Source organism: Gekko japonicus, unplaced genomic scaffold (genome assembly GCF_001447785.1).
Source record: "Gekko japonicus isolate JY-2015 unplaced genomic scaffold, Gekko_japonicus_V1.1 scaffold501, whole genome shotgun sequence".
Classification (NCBI taxonomy): domain Eukaryota; kingdom Metazoa; phylum Chordata; class Lepidosauria; order Squamata; family Gekkonidae; genus Gekko; species Gekko japonicus.
The window spans coordinates 1,305,875-1,322,602 of NW_015175985.1; the positions used below are offsets into that span (position 1 = coordinate 1,305,875).

The window sequence follows — 16,728 nt, forward strand, 5'->3', positions numbered from 1 at the left end:
GTCTCTACTTCAGAGAAAAATCCACCGGGGAGGGCTCATTAGAAGCCATTTGGTAGATTGTAAATGTAATTGTTTTATAGCCTTCCAAAATTGCTGCCTCCAAGGGGCACTTTCCCCAACAGTCAAACTCCTTCTCTCAGATCTCCTCATGGAGGCAAGAGAGCAGAGAAAAATAGTAAGGGAGTTAGAGGAAATAAGAAAGAGCAGGCAAGTTAAGTATTTAGGGTTAGGAGAAGCAAAAAGAAGTAAGGAGGAAAAGAACAGGTGAACAGAGCCTATTCTGAACTGCTCTTCCTGTCGAGGCAGGAAAAGAACTGGGGAGATGGGCGACTCCCACCAAGGAGACAGGAAGTGGAAAGACATTGTTCCTGCCTCCCTGAATAGAGGATGGGAATCACCCACCCACCAAAATGTCCTCCACCTAAGAGGGAGAATAAACATTTTTTTAAATTAAAAAAGCCTGAAATAGCCCTCTATTGGTAGGGGGCCCTGACAGCTGCTATCATCTGAGGCAAGGTAAATGGAAGAATTTGGGCAAGATCTTCAAAAATGTACATCTTACCACCAACGCAGTGTGAAAACACCATCAACTATGGTCTTTTCAAAATGATCATATAAAACCAGGTTTGGGAAAGATCACAGAGCAAAGCAGAGGCAAACTGGGGAAATGGATGACATTGAATGGATGCTCCAAAACAACCTCACTCAATTTTGGGTGTCAAAATGGAAGAAAACCTGCATGTGGAAGCAGCCTATTCTGTAAACAGACTGCATGCCTAATATTCTAGCTGCTTCTGTTTGGAGACAACCAGGCAAGCTGCTTCACAGTTGTCATTTCTACTTTTGCTTATGAGCAATGAATTACTTGGCCACTCAAAAGGATTCGTCTCAACTTTGAAATAGTCTTCCTTTTCAAACCAGAAACAATTTTTGTCCATTAGATCTATGAGTTTGCTATAAGATCAATACAGTATTATTCTGCAAATAATAAAATATCCCAAAACCACTACTGTACAGAGAAAATTCAAGACTTCTGGTTGCAGGGACTACACTTCAAGCAACCACATGGAAATTAGTAACCAACTACTTTTCTAGCACCTTGCTGCACATGTTCTCCTTCATGCGCTTATGGTTATTGGAACTGAGTATGCAGCAGACAGAATGTGTTAAACTGCCCTCAGGCCTCTTCTGTTCTTTGACTAAACCATCAGTGCTGTTTTTCTTCCTTCTGTAGCTTCCATAATAAGAATCTGGAACACAGTTTCATTTATTTAAATGTGCTGATGGTTTAGTTATTTTAGCATTTCAATGTATTATCTTGTACACTGTTTCTAAGCACAATTCAAAGTGCTAATGCTTAACTTTAAAGCTTACAACTGACTTGAGAGTGATGTATCCAAAGGACTATATTATCTTGTAGTGTCTAGCTTAAGTCCTATTCTCTGCACAGTGGCAACCAGTGTCAGTGGTGGCACTCCAACCTGAAATGCCCTCTTTCTAAAGGCTCAACTGATGCCTAATTTGTTGAAATCTACGTGTCAGGTTGAAACATGCTTTTTGCCCAATCATTTAATTAACTACCAATATTTATATCCCACCTTTCTGCCTGATCAGGGCCACCAAGGCTAATCAAGACATCCTACCTTTCGGTTGGTCATTTCAATACTCTCTATAGATTTTACAGTCTGCATTCCCACCTCACCTATCACATCCAAGTGTTCAGATCCCACTTACTGCCATGTAGGGTCGGCATCCAGCATCTCTTGTTTTCGCAATGGAGTCTACAAGTTGTCCGCTGATGCCAAAATCACAGAGTTTGATATTTCCGTTTCTGTCCAGAAGAATATTGGAAGGTTTAATATCTGCAAGGGATGTGGACAAAGTGCTTCAGTTTCAAATCTGCCGAAGGTTATATAGCAAGAGACACAAAATCAGAACTGAAGACAATGTATGCAGTAAAACAACTTCCTCATTTAAGAATGCAATTATATACTTTGCAATAGCGACTCTTAATGTGCAAGACATCACTTGTATAATTGAGGGATAGTTCTAAAACAACTCTAAAACTACATCCCTTTAAGAGATTACCCACATTTCTGATAATGCCCAACGGGTTATGTTAATTAGCTTTTGCATTGAGATCGACCACTAATTCCAGTGCCTCTAGAGAAATAAAATCAGATGGAACCAGTCTAGCACATGGAAATAATCATATGGAATATTCAAAATAGCTCAATAATGAAGACATGTTGGATAATATATGGTCCTTTTTATGCTATTGGTTCTTAGAAAAAGCTGGAGAAATAATCTGATACAAAAACTAGCTCATGAAAATAGGCAAACCGCAGACAGTACGACAGGTTCAGGAACCAACTGAAGGGGACATAAATTGGCCATCCCAAACACATTGATTCAATTGTGGGACTACTGAAATATTTGCATCAGTATGGCCAAACTACCTAACATTTATTCTGAACCCAGAATAGACAGACAGAAAAGGTTAGAAGAGTGAGAAGGAGGGATGGGGCAGACTGCCTGTTGGAGTTGGATGATATACTTTCCTTCTCTCTTTGTAAACTCTAGGTGACTGCTACCTAGAGTTACTCTAAAATTTGTATTTTAAAAACACATGGAACGCTCACAACCATCATTACAAAGGATCTTGGAAAGTGACAGAGAAAATCAATGTCAGCAAAATATTGGGGAAATAACCATATTTATCTTTTCATAAAATCTAGCAAACAATACTAAGCATACTTTATAGACAGCAATACCACTGAACTGAGTGGGAATTTTTAGTCAACATGCTTATCGTTGGACAGCTAGGTTTAAATATGAGCCATAATAACATGGTTACATGGACTTTGTTAAATAAAGGGTACTTTGCACAAAACACAGAAGATGTTTCAAAAAGTCATATCATCCGAAGAAGCTCATACTTTGACGGTAGAACAAAAAAGCATACAACTATTTCTGTGGAAAGGACAAACCAGATAGGCCTACCTCTGTGAATAATTTTCAAGTTCTCTTTTAAGTGGTTTAGTGCTTTCACAGTCTAGGAGAGAAGAAAAAGTCTTTATGCAGGGGGAAAAGGCAATTATAATATAATTCCTGTTATTACACAATCTCACAAATATGAACAAAGATATTTCAGACAAATTATGAAACAGAAATGTGAAACAATCCCTTCAAACGTTTAATAGCAACATCCTGCAGTGCAGTGAATACAAACTGCAATAGAAATGGAAAGATGAATCTTCTGATGACAACATTTGGAATAAGTATGGAAAGGGGAGAAACAACAGTACTTAGGCTTACCAAGTGGCGGCGGGGGATCCGCATGTCTTCACAGGATCCCTGCTGCGGGGACGACGACACGCGTTGCACCCGCCGTCGCCAGGATGTGACGCTACGTGTCGCTCTGGCAACAGGACTCCAAACAGCCCCGTTGCCAGAGCGACGCGTTGCGTCACATCCTGCCGATGGCGGTGCAACACATATCGCTGTCCCCGCGGCAGGGATCCTGTGAAGACATGTGGATCCCCCGCTGCCACTTGGTAAGCCTAACAGTACTGGGAGTAAAGCAGTATTCTGCCAGAGAGATAAGCTCAACCTACACCTATCATTTTCTTTTTGCCTGCTGTAACAGAATCATAGGGCTCTAGCCCCTCACTATATGACTGAAATGAAAGCAAAAATGAATATTGTGATACTTTACAGACTAACACGTTTCTCATGCCACAAACATTTGTGTGCTAGAGTTCACTTCATCAGATACATCTGGGCTCTAGCTCACAAAAGCTTTAAATGTAACAGTTACACTATCTCATGACTTTTTTTTTTACTGCTGCAACTTAAAACATTTAACCCCCTGTGAACTGATTGAAGCTAGCTGGGAAAGATTATACCCTAGAAGGCCATAATCACTGTGAAGAAATGCATTTTTTTGGAAGTTGCAAATGAGCAAAACCTTCACATTCAGTTTTAAAAGTTTTTTTTTCCCTCTCTCTCTCTGGGCAGAGGTCTGGAAGAGGCAGCCACTGACCATGTGCTGGCCTGAGGAGCTGAAGGAAACCTCAAGGAAAAGGTCACTCTGTAGAGATCTGTAACTTCCTAAGCTAAGGAGTCTGTCCTACAAGATCTGGGTGTGCTGTGCTAGGTTCATACTTTAGGACTCTCAAGTATTAATAGTCACATTCCTGAGCTTAAGCCACCTAGCCCCACATATCCTGCATCGCTAACTCTTCCCAGCAAACCCATACCCTAATTTTGGCAAGCCTACTACCGCAATCAACCAAGATACAGAATACAAAACAAATGTTGTAAACTCCACCTAATTTAATTCAGGTACACATATTACTCCCATTATGCAGTCACGCCATTGATTACTAGGCTCAATTTAAGGTATTGACTATCACATATAAAGCCTTTCATGGACTTGGTCCCTCATATCTGTGAGACTACCTCTCCCCCTATGCTCTACCAGGACAGCTTTGCTCATTTAAGCAGGGCCTTCTGCGGGTGCCACCCTGCAAACGGGCAAAATCAACAACTGCCTGTACACATGCATTTTCTGTTGTGGCCTCCACCTTCTGAATAGCCTGCCTGAAGAGGTTAGGAAGGTTCCCACTCTTTTTGCAAAACTGAACTATTCAAGAGGGCTTTTTTACACAGGTAACAGGGCTTTACTATAGCAAAATGGTTCAGAAAGATGCTTGGGTAAAGGGTTACGGTCTGTGGACTATGCTACTGTGTATAGTTCATATTATCTGTTGCTGTAAATAGGTTTCTATTATGTAATTTTTACACTGTTGAATGCATCATGGTAATACTTATGCTTTGCTTCAGCTCTGTTCCAGATTTCTACAACTAAATCCTATGGCACTGTTTACTTGATGTCCCATCTTATTCATTATATTTACTTACTCTGCATTATCTGCCTTGAGTCCCAGTGAGAAAGGCAGACTATAAATAATATACATAAATAAAATAAAAAGAAGCACTACTCACTATCTCAATAAGGAAGGGGGAGATACAGCAAGAAAATGCTAAAGATTCGGAAACCAGAATTTTTTCACCCTCGTTTTAAAATAATTTTAACAGAGATTTTCTTAGACTGCAGTATTAGAAAATGCATGGAAAATGTAGACAGGAACTTTTTAAAAACTTTATATAAATTAACAAGAGAGGCTATAGTTCTTGCAAAGTCCCTGTCTGCAATTTACATACATGAAAATGGATGGCATGAATAAATTATGAGATGAACTTCTCATCCCACTCCCCATTTTTTAGCAACCTAGAATTACCCAATTTTAAAAGTTAGTATTTAATTAATGCTCACAATGAAAACATATCAAAAGTAAAAAGCTAAATCAGCTCTAAAATTTGTATTTTAAAAACACATGGAACGCTCACAACCATCATTACAAAGGCTCACAATGAAAACATATCAAAAGTAAAAAGCTAAATCAGCTCTTGTCCAGAACTTAAATTGGGAAAGTAAAGCCAGACAGTGCTTGAACAGGTAAGCAATTATTATTATTATTTTTTTAAAAAAAACTTACAGCTAAAGTGATTTTGCCTAAAATTTCTTCTGGAATAACGTCATCTAATACACTATATACATATTTGTAAAATTTATCAAACGAGGTAGACATGAGCTCCATACAGATCCAACAGTCACCCTAAAAAGAGAGGGGGGGGGAGAGACATTCTTTATTACTATTAAACTGAAATACACACTTGGAGAGCTTAGTGTGAGATCTTTTTCAATTATGATGGAAAGAGAGGTCAGACAAAGCAATGTAATTTTCTACCGGTGCAAATCTTACTAACAGGTACAGAACACATGGCATTTTGCATACAATTGATATATAGGCTTCCTGACAAAACATTCTGTTTGCACTCCCATCAAATGGCAATTGTTCCAATGAAAAGATTATGCAATACTTACGTACCATTTCCTTATACAAAAAATTGTCTTTTTAGAAACAATTTCTATACCAACAACCTGCCAGCTACTGATGTAAAGCTTACTGGTTTGTAATTTCTTGAACCTTTCTTCCTTTTCCCTATAACCCGGTCTTAGGGCCCTGCCTTGTCTTACATGGGTTGCCAAACATATTAATTGGTAATAGACCCAGTTTTCGTTTACTATATTTTCTTGAAACACCTCAGATTCTGCCACTGTTGTTGTTCAATTACAGTCGAGTCCGACCCTTCGTAACCCCATAGATCACATCATAGCAGGCCCTCCTGTCTTCCGTTGTGCTCCGGAGTTTGCTTAATTTCATGTTCATTGCATCTATGACACTGTCTAACCATCTCATTCTTTGCCATCCCCTTCTTCTTTTTCCTTCAATCTTTCCCAGCATCAGGGTCTTCTCCAGTGAGTGCTCCCTTCTCATTTGGTGGCCAAAGTATCTGAACTTCAACTTCAGTATCTGGCCTTCCAGGGAACAGTCAGGTTTGATTTCTTTTAGGATTGACTGATTTGATCTCCTTGCAGTCCAAGGGACTCTCAAGAGTCTTCTCCAGCACCACAATTCAAAATAATCTATTCTTCGGCACTCGCCCTTCCTTATAGTCCATTAAGCTTATGTAATTGAGCAATAAACAGTGGTAGTATTCTTCTATTTGTATATATATCCTACATAGCAGTTTTCATATTAACTGCATTTCTCAGAACTTTAGCAATGGTAGCAGAGCTTCCCTGAAAGAGCTATTGCTCAGTTCTATCGATCCTCTGCAATGTGCAGAAATTCTATGGTACATGCTCAGGGGTTCTTTTGAAAGCAGAAGACAGAATGCTTGAAAACTACTGTTATGTATCATCAGAAGCTTTTGACAGTCAATCAAAACAGGTACTTTTTAAAAAGTGAAGACTTGCTGTAGATAGAACAGCTTAGATCCTACATAGTGTGTGCAGAGCTACAGTAGAAAATGGGCAACATCTCCCCACTCGTCTTCTGTGGTGCACAAAACTGTGCCCCTATGAACAACCTCAACAATAGCATGAGAGTTGGTGGAAGTCTGCAGCGGGAAGGGGGGGAAATCAGCAAAAAAGGGCCCCATCCTTTAGCAAACTGAAGTGCTTTTCATGAGTTGAAAAGAAGTACAGGATCCAAACCAACATTTCTTCATCTCTAAGTCATGGCTACAAGACAGGGAATGCCTCTTGTACTTGCAGGCTCCTCCAGTACTAAGTTAGCTTACCCTGCAAGTTGGCAACTGTCTGCTCTTTAATTAATGTATTTCATTACACCCTAAAATTATTGAAACAAATTATCTAAATCATCTGGTACAAATCAAGCAGTTTATGAATGCCCACCTCTCTAAAGAGTGCACCATAAAACTGAACAATATATGGGCAGTCACTACTTCGCATAACTACATCCAAGTCCATCAAAAGCTGTTTCTGTTCCTTTTCATCCACCGTTGACCGAATTCGCTGAAAGAGTAAAAAGGGGAGAGATAGTATAATCAGCTTAGGAGGTGACAATAAGCTACTGCAAAGCAGAGTTTGAAAACACAATAAACTCATATTTATATCAAGTAGAAATATTTTAACTGGGAGAAATTCCTAGTCCACCAAAGACTTTAGTTCAACAGAAAGGCATGTAACCAGTTGCCAGAACTTAAACACGTTGAGCACATCGTGATTAGCCATCAGGAACAATTAATTTCCCTAACAGTGAGAAAAACACAGGATAAGGTACCATGAGTGATTGCTGTCTTTTTTTAAAAAACGTTTTCACACTGATGGAGTACTTCCTCTGGAATGTATGTATGTGTCCAAGGTCCACTGCTGACAGACCAATGGGATGTTTTGTTACAGTACAGCCTTTAATTCCCATTCCTCATCCTACACTGAAAAGGGGGAAGCAGCATCAAGACACTGATAGAGAGCTGAGTACTCCCATGTCCTAAGAATGACAAAGACTATGCAGAGGTCCTGCACCCACTTGTTTCAATGTTGCTCCCTCTTCCACTGTAGCAATGTAGAATCAGGTGACTACTTAGATAGCTTTTAGTATGTTAAAATAATGGGGGAACCTCAGTGATCAATTCAAGAGAGTAAAAACAAGTTAGATTTCTACATTACAGATTAAACTATATTTAAAAACAAAACAAAAAAAGCAATTCACTGAACAAAAATATTTTAATAACCTATCAAACTACAAACTTTATTTAGATATTAATTTTTCAATAGTGTATATATTAAGGTGTGGATGAAGTTTATAAAGGTGTACAGTATAATACAAATGAAGGTGCTATCTGCCTCTGCAGGGGAGAAAGCCCTGGGCTGTACCACTAGAAAGCATGCAGCCTTGACTACGTCTTGGTTGGTAGTACCCTCTACCGTCAAGGCTGTGAAGTACTCATGTTCTAACCAATGCAACTTTTCTATCTAGTCTGATTGTTCAGCATTTTAGTTCTGGAAAACTTAAAAAAGCACCACTCAATCTCTGTAGCACAAGAAACAGGAAAAACCTCTCCTCTCTCTCCGATGAACAGCTGCTCTTGCTGATGTTTGCACAGTATGTTTTGAAAGGCAGAAGAAATGCAAGCAATTTTAACCTTACAATTTGATACAGAAATATTAGCCAATGGAGACAAGTACAGAACTGGTCTTGTTAGGAAGAATAAAACTTCAATCACTTTTTAATATGAATTTTCTGCCATGATGCATAGAGTCTAAAGCAAAATCTCAGCTTACTTTCCCTTTTAGATTCAGGGAAAATCATGCCACTGATTGATGACAACAGGAATACGGGCAAAAATGATTACCACATTATAAAGACTTGGCATAAAAAGCCAAATGCTGAAGAGTTCCCTCTAAGCTGTGCATGTGAGCAGATGCTCATTAACACGGGAAGCCCTGCTCAGCAGCAATCAGCAGCAATCTGGAACTGTGCAGGATCTTGCACTGTTGATTGCCCGTTTTGGGATTATAGCAGGTATATTCTGCTCAGAATGTGAACACAGTAGGCGGGAAAATTACAGGGAACATTGCTCCCCATTCCTTCTTTTAAAAATAATAATAATGAAAATTGTACCAGGACAAATCAAAGCATAACCTCAATAAATACCTGACACTTTTCCTCTCTTGTAGAAAAATGTGAAGCATACAATCCCAGCACAAACTGATTTCAGAAATAATTGTAAGAGGGAAGAAAACTGTTACAACAGCAGCTACGATGGCAAAATACCACCTCTCATTGTAAATGTCCCTTGCCTCAAATCGCCCTTTTATGGCAAAAGTGTTTATATTAGTATCATGTAACACAATATGGCAGTACAGACACTCCCTTCCTTTTTCATACAATGGAGACCTTAGTCTGCCTGGTCCCTAGGTAGTAAGAAGATAGTATATTGGGGGGGATGGTGTCAGCTTCTCTATGTACTATAAATGGGGACTTAATCAGAGATTATGTACTTGAAATTGCATACACTTGCACTGGAAGGCACTGTTGTATTGGAAACCTTAACTTCACAATACAACTTTAATATTCTAACAATTCCAGACCAGAGAGGTAAACAATTTACAGCTATGTAGCACCTTTATTCTCTGAAAGGATCATACAATTGCTACCCACCAGAGATATAAAAGAACCTCTTAACACTTTTGGGCAGCTATGAAGAAGTCAGACTAGTGCAACTGTGGGTGAAGTGAGTAGATAGCTCATGAGAACAAGAAACAAGCTATGGAATATTTCATTTCCAAGTAATTGGTTAGAATCCATTTGACATAATAAGCAGGACAGCTTTGTAACTGATCCATCTGCAAGAAATCACAATCCCACCCACCCCCCACACATATACACTTCTATAACAACAATCCGGCTGTTATGGTTCTTGATGCAGAAATACTGAAAGTTGGAAGAGAAAGAAATATGTCACAGGTCTGCCACTCCAGGTTATCTGAAAGTCTGATTTATACAAGCAAGAGAATGTGGTGGTAAAATGCTGAAGTGGTAGAATGGATTGCATCAGGGGTCGTTTTGTAGAAAAAGAGCTAGGGGAACTCATTAGCATAACTCATTAGCATATGCCACACCCCCTGACATCACCGGAAGTGTGTCATAAGGTCACACACCCCGCCCCCAACGGTCCCGGCCGCCGCTGGCCTTGCAGCTCCACTGCCGAGCCCCATGAGGGGCCCGGCGGTGGACCTGCAAGGCCGGCGGGAGTGCAAGGAAGCCCTGCGAAGGCCCTCCCTGGCCCCAGGCAGGCAGGGGTGGGGAGAGGCAGGGAGGAAGCAACTTACCCTCCCTCTTCTCCTGCTTCCTCCTGGATGAATGAGGGCCGGAAGCAGGGCAGCCGGAAGCAGGGAGCGGGGCTTCATCATGTGCCCCGCCCCCTGTACCTCACCCGGGGGAACTGCGATCCCCTGCGATCCCCCCCGAAATGACCTCTGGATTGCATCATGTCAGAGCACAGGCAATATGAATGTTAAAATGACTGCAAATAGAAAATCAGTATAGAAAACAAGAAGGGGTGTAGAAGGTTTTTCCCTCCTCTGCTAGTTTTCTGTCTGTGTCAAGTTTTTTTCCCTCCTGTGAAGGGGCACTGAAAGCTAGGATTCACCACAACTCAGTCTAGCATCACGCCATCTTGGCATTCCAGCACCTTATTCTTCTGTGCAATTTTAGAGATCGAAAAATTTTCTTTGACCTCTGTTGAAGACACAGGATACATACAAAAGACATTGCACATTCCAGAATACAACTAGAAAGCACTTCAACAATTTGCTTAGCCAGCTATGGGTGAGGACACTCTCCATACATGTGATTACCGCGGGTAATTCTAAAAAGTATCTGCCTCACTAACCTGTTAGTGTTCTTTGAGGGGGTGAACAAACATGTGGACAAGGGGGATCCAATAGATATTATTTACCTTGACTTCCAGAAAGCTTTTGATAAAGTTCCTCATCAAAGGCTCCTAAGTAAGCTCAAAAATTATGGGATAGAAGGAGAAGTCCTTTTATGGATCAAAAACTGGCTAGTTCATAGAAAACAGAGAGTGAGTGTAGGTGGGCAATTTTCTCAGTGGAGGGTGGTAAGCAGTGGGGTACCGCAGGGATCAGTACTTGGTCCACTGCTTTTTAACTTGTTCATAAATGATTTGGAGATGGGAGTAAGCAGTGAAGTGGCTAAATTTGCGGATGATACAAAGTTGTTCAGGGTGGTGAAAACCAGTGAGGATTGTGAGGCACTCCAAGGGGATCTGTCAAGGATGGGCGAGTGGGCGTCAACATGGCAAATGGGGTTCAATGTGGCCAAGTGCAAGGTGATGCACATTGGAGCCAAAAATCCTAAATATAAATACACATTGATGGGGTCTGAACTGGCAGAGACTGAGCAAGAGAGAGATCTTGGAGTTGTAGTGGATAACTCACTGAAAATGTCGAGACAGTGTGTGACTGCAATAAAGAAGGCCAATGCTATGCTGGGGATTATTAGGAAGGGTATTGAAAACAGATCAGCCAATGTAATAATGCCCCTATATAAATCAATGGTGAGACCTCATTTGGAATACTGTGTGCAGTTCTGGGCACCACACCTTAAAAAGGATATTATAGCTATGGAAAAAGTGCAGAAAAGGGCAACTCGAATGATAAAAGGGTTGGAACACTTTCCCTATAAGGAAAGGTTAAAGCGCTTAGGGCTCTTTAGCTTGGAGAAGAGACGACTGAGGGGTGACATGATCGAGGTTTATAAGATTATGCATGGGAAAGAGCAGGTAAAGAAAGAGGTACTTTTCTCCCTTTCTCACAATACAAGAACTCGTGGGCACTCCATGACACTGCAGAGCGGTCGGGTTAGAACGGATAAAAGGAAGTACTTCTTCACCCAAAGAGTGATTAACACATGGAATTCACTGCCACAGGAAGTGGTGGGTCTGGGGCAAGTGATGCTCTGTCTTCTTGGTGCTTGGGGGGGGGGGTCAACAGTGGGAGGGCTTCTAATGTCCTGGCCCCACTGGAGGACCTCCTGATGGCACTGGTATTTCTGGCCACTGTGTGACACAGAGAGTTGGACTGGATGGGCCTTTGGCCTGATCCAACATTGGCGTCTCTTATGTTCTTATGTTCTTAAATACAGCATCTTCCATCAAAGTTTGATTTTTCCAAAGTCTCTTAACTCTCTAATACCAAAACTGTACACGTTCTAAGGGACTCTAACTTACCCTTTTCTGTTGTGCATTTAACCATTCCTAGTTTTTGAAATTTCATTAAACCTTAACTGTATATTACATGGAAAATCCATATCTCCATCTTCAAAAGACCACTATTCTTGAGTTCAAGATCCTTGCCAAACAACTATGACTTGCAGCAGCCCATCTCAGCAGTAATCTATGCTTCTCTTTTCCTCTGCTTTTTCTGAGCTAACATTGGCCATACTAGATAGGTGTCTTTTTTTCTACAGTTCCTAACATCTGGGTCATTGAGTCACCTTCCCATTTGTAGAGAATTCTGCCTTTAGAACGTCAGAATTTCAAGCTGTTGTTTTTCAGGTCCCTCAGCTGTTATTTCTGCTTCTTTTCACGCAATAAGCATGTCAGTATTCTAAACAAGACTAAGTTTTTATTCTGAAAACTTCCTACATCCAGTCTTCTCACAGACAAAAGGAAGAGGAGCACAAAGCAAGACAGGTGACAGTTGGGGAATCTTGGAAGCAGAGCCATTGGTATAGATTCTTAGAAGTTAGCTGAAAAATAACAAATGAAAGGGGTTGTGGTGGCTATGGGGTGAGCGGGGAAGGGAGGCTAAGCCAACTGCCTTCTTGACTGAAGAATATCCAGTCCCCCACTTTGGCCTATCCTACATAGATTCTTCATACCCCAGCTGCCTCCAATCAAATAAAAATTCTGGTCACCACACCTTAAAAAGGATATTATAGCTTTGGAAAAAGTGCAGAAAAGAGCAACTCGAATGATAAAAGGGCTGGAACACTTTCCCTATGAGGAAAGGTTAAGGCGCTTAGGGCTCTTTAGCTTGGAGAAACGACGACTGAGGGGTGACATGATTGAGGTTTATAAGATTATGCATGGGAAAGAGCAGGTAGATAAAGAGGTATTTTTCTCCCTTTCTCACAATACAAGAACCCGTGGGCACTCCATGAAATTGCTGAGCGGTCGGGTTAGAACGGATAAAAGGAAGTACTTCTTCACCCAAAGAGTGATTAACACTTGGAATTCACTGCCACAGGAAGTGGTGGCAGCTACAAGCATGGACGGCTTCAAAAGGGGATTAGATAAGCATATGGAGCAGAGGTCCATCAGTGGCTATTAGCCACAAGGGATAGATAGGGACTCTGGGGCAAGTGATGCTCTGTCATCTTGGTGCTTGGGGGGGGGGGTCAACAGTGGGAGGGCTTCTAATGTCCTGGCCCCCCTGCTGGACCTCCTGATGGCACTGGTATTTCTGGCCACTGTGTGATACAGAGTGTTGGACTGGATGGGCCTGTGGCCTGATCCAACATTGGCATCTCTTATGTTCTTATGTTATGTTAAAAAGGGGGACGCACACTTTAAAATAAAGATTAGTACTGTGCAAGCTATGTGTTCCCTAAAGGTCTCTTATTTGCAAACCTGCTAAACTACAGCTGTACTTGTATTTGAGGTAAACAGAAACTCCTGCTTCTTACAGTTTTTATTTCACAGACAAAACACGGATGGAGATGAACAACAAAGGTTTATTTAACAGAAAATGAAGTATTTAATAAGGTAAATATGATGTGTGCATAACTTAGATATATAAAGTAAATAACCCCTGAGGGGATATTTGATTCCCCTGTCTCTGGACAGGGTACCACAGTAGGTTCAAGACTGCTCTTTTCTCCCACAGAACCTACCCGCTAGGGGTCTGCATTCGGCTATATTCGAGCACACCCCCCCCCCCCCGAGAAATACCTTATTGGTATTTTCCAGCTATTCTTTCAGATGGACATTGATTTCGGTATGTTCTCAGCTATCTGAAATGGTCAAGCCCCCAAAATCCCGAAAATATTTGGGATTTTTCGGGACTGCTGGGTAGTTGAAGTTAAAGGGCATTTAAAGGGATTGTAGTCCCTTTAAACATCTTCTAGGTGAACTCAATGCTTAGAGAAGGTGTTTAAAGGGACTGCAAGCCCTTTAAATGCCTTCAGAGTTCATTTGCGGCTTGGAGTACTGTGATCCCTTTAAACACCTTTTTCCTCTCCACTGAAATCAATGGAAAATGGGGCACCTTCTTTGGACGCCCATAAAATTGGACCCCCCAGTCCAATCTTTTTGAAACTTGGGGGGTTTTGGAGGAGAGGCACCAGCAGCTATGCTGCAAATTTAGTCCCCCCACCTCAAAAGACAACCCCCCCAGTGCCCCAGATTGATTCTCCATTATACCTTATGGGGACCATTTACTATAATAGTCCCCATAGGATATAATGGAGCAAAAAAAAATAATAAAATCAGGATTTCCAAAACATCCTAAATACCATACCAGTATAGGGATTTGGGAATATCGGAAAATACCAATATTTTTCAGGTTCAATATACCCAAACCCGAAAAATACAATTTTTGTTTTGCACTCCCCTACTACACGCAACTGTTAGGAATTGTGACAAAACGGGGACCCACCCTCAGCCCTGGGAGACTGAATAGCCGTTCTGCGGCTCGCAAGCCCCTGTTTTTACCTGCCCACCCTGCCTGGTGGGGCTATTTCCTTCCTCTGTCGTTGCCACCACTCACTGAATGGACACCACCTTCTTAGAGGGACAGTGAGACCCCTCTGGCTGATTTCCCAACACGGGAAAGTGGATATCTCAATCTTTGGGCACCCTCTGGAGAGTTCGCAACCTCTCTGATTTGGGCCTGTTTGAGTTCTCTGGCCTCCGTTTCCTCTGGTAATGTGCTGAGCGGGGAGGACTATGTGTTTAAGGCACTACCAGGCTTTAAAATTTAAAAAAAGATTCATTTTAACTATATACAAGTTAGGTACAGAAAATAAATATAGGCACTTCAACACAACCTGAGCAGAAAATGAACAGAAGTAAACCGCAATTCCTCTGTCCCCGACACACACCCTCTCTACGTCTACAGTGGGTGGCTACAGGCCAGGATTTGCTTTCCCCATCCTCGTTGGAAAGGAACTCCAGCCCTCCTCAGGGCTAGTCACCAACACTGCTAACCCTCCTGGCTGTCCACCATGACCTATAGTGGCCTGGACTGACCACGGAGTGTTGGTAGCAGGAGTCCCACCTGTACGCACCCCTTGAAGCTGCTGTTCAAGCTCAGGCAAAGGCCAAGACTAGGCTGAGACTAAAAGCCTTCCTGGAGGTCCAAAGCCTTTATCTGCCAGGCTCCACCCCCGGGGTGGGTCCATACTTTCCCGCACTTTTCCCCTAAAGCTGTTGGGAAATGTAGGCAGCCCCATTGTTCCCTATGGAGTACCTCCCCCCTCCAGAGGACTACCCGACTGGCAGCCATTTTAAGGTACTGCTGCCTCTGCCTGGCAGCTATTTCATTACAGGAATGATGGAACCTTAACAGTTTGGTGTAGTGGTTGAGTGCGCAGAGTCTAATCTGGGAGAACCGGGTTTGATTCCCCACTCCTCCACTTGCACCTGGCTGGATGACCTTGGGCAAGCCGTAGTTCTGATAAGAGCTTGAAAAAGAGCAGTTTCTGTCAGAGCTCTCTCAGCCCCACCTACCTCTGTTGTGGGGAGGGGAAGGAGTTTGTAAGCCGCTCTGAGACACCTTTGGGTAGTGAAGGGTGGGGTATAAATCCAATCTCTTCTTCTTCTGTTTATTTGTATCACTAAAATAAGATTTCTTCCCTAATTTGACCCCCCAAACCCTAACTAAAAAATGCAAATAAAAGGCTGGCTAAGCTGATACTCATTTCCAGAGCCACAAAATCCCTATCCAAAAGCAAAAAAAAGAAAAAAAGAAAAAGAAATGTTCAGCCTTCTTAAGCTGGGGCTGGCTCAGCCCCTCTGATCCAGTGGAGTTCCATGGACTATGACTGGCTGACAATCACTTGGATCGGCGTAAGGCCTAAAACACAGGGATTGGTTCAGGACCCTGGAGGAGAGGTGGGACTTTTAAGGTGGTTGCCACGGGGTCATCCTAGTGAATAGAAGGTGAATGTAGAAAAGGATCTCAAGAGCCACTGTGGTGTAGTAGTTACAGCATGGTACTAGGATCTGGGACTCCAAGGTTCAAATCTCCATCCTTATTCTATTAGCCAGAGGTTTTTTCCTGTGTGGATACTTATTTCTTTTTATTATTATTTAAGTACCGGAGGGTACACTTTTATTGGGTTTTTTTACATTATATACTACAAACATACAGACAGACAACACCCAACTACCCCCAACAACATATAACATATAACAAGAGACTTTTATAACTTCTTCTGCTTATTAAATTTCTACATTCATTATCTATTTTACTAAGCTTATCTTTTCTGCGTTCTCAAATTACTACATTTATCCATCAATTGCAGATACTTATTTCCACCAACAGAGGGCTCACCCTACCCCAACAGCTTTTCCTAGTGTCATTAGACTTCCTGGGTTTGTACAAAAATCCAAAAACTAAAAAAATCTCTTCCGGGATGGCTGAATTCCCCCCAAAACCTTTTGAAATGGCCTCTGCAGGGATCTGCTTCAGGCATCAACGGTGAGAGATTAGAATGTTGAGGGGGGGGGGCTTTGTCAGTAAAAGGGTGGGGGAGGGGC

At 41.7% G+C, this 16,728-nt stretch overlaps 1 protein-coding gene across 2 annotated transcripts in view; it reads right to left on the bottom strand.

Moving 5' to 3' along the window:
* The window catches only part of MAP2K4 (mitogen-activated protein kinase kinase 4), a 146,173-nt gene that overhangs the window by 25,435 nt on the left and 104,010 nt on the right, over positions 1-16,728 (bottom strand). For both annotated transcript variants that reach the window (XM_015426303.1, XM_015426302.1), the window contains 4 exons: positions 7,331-7,450; positions 5,565-5,684; positions 3,004-3,055; positions 1,735-1,862 (listed from right to left, as the gene is read on the bottom strand). In XM_015426303.1, the coding sequence (XP_015281789.1) occupies positions 1,735-1,862; positions 3,004-3,055; positions 5,565-5,684; positions 7,331-7,450 (420 nt within the window). The remainder of the gene's footprint in view (positions 1-1,734; positions 1,863-3,003; positions 3,056-5,564; positions 5,685-7,330; positions 7,451-16,728) is intronic.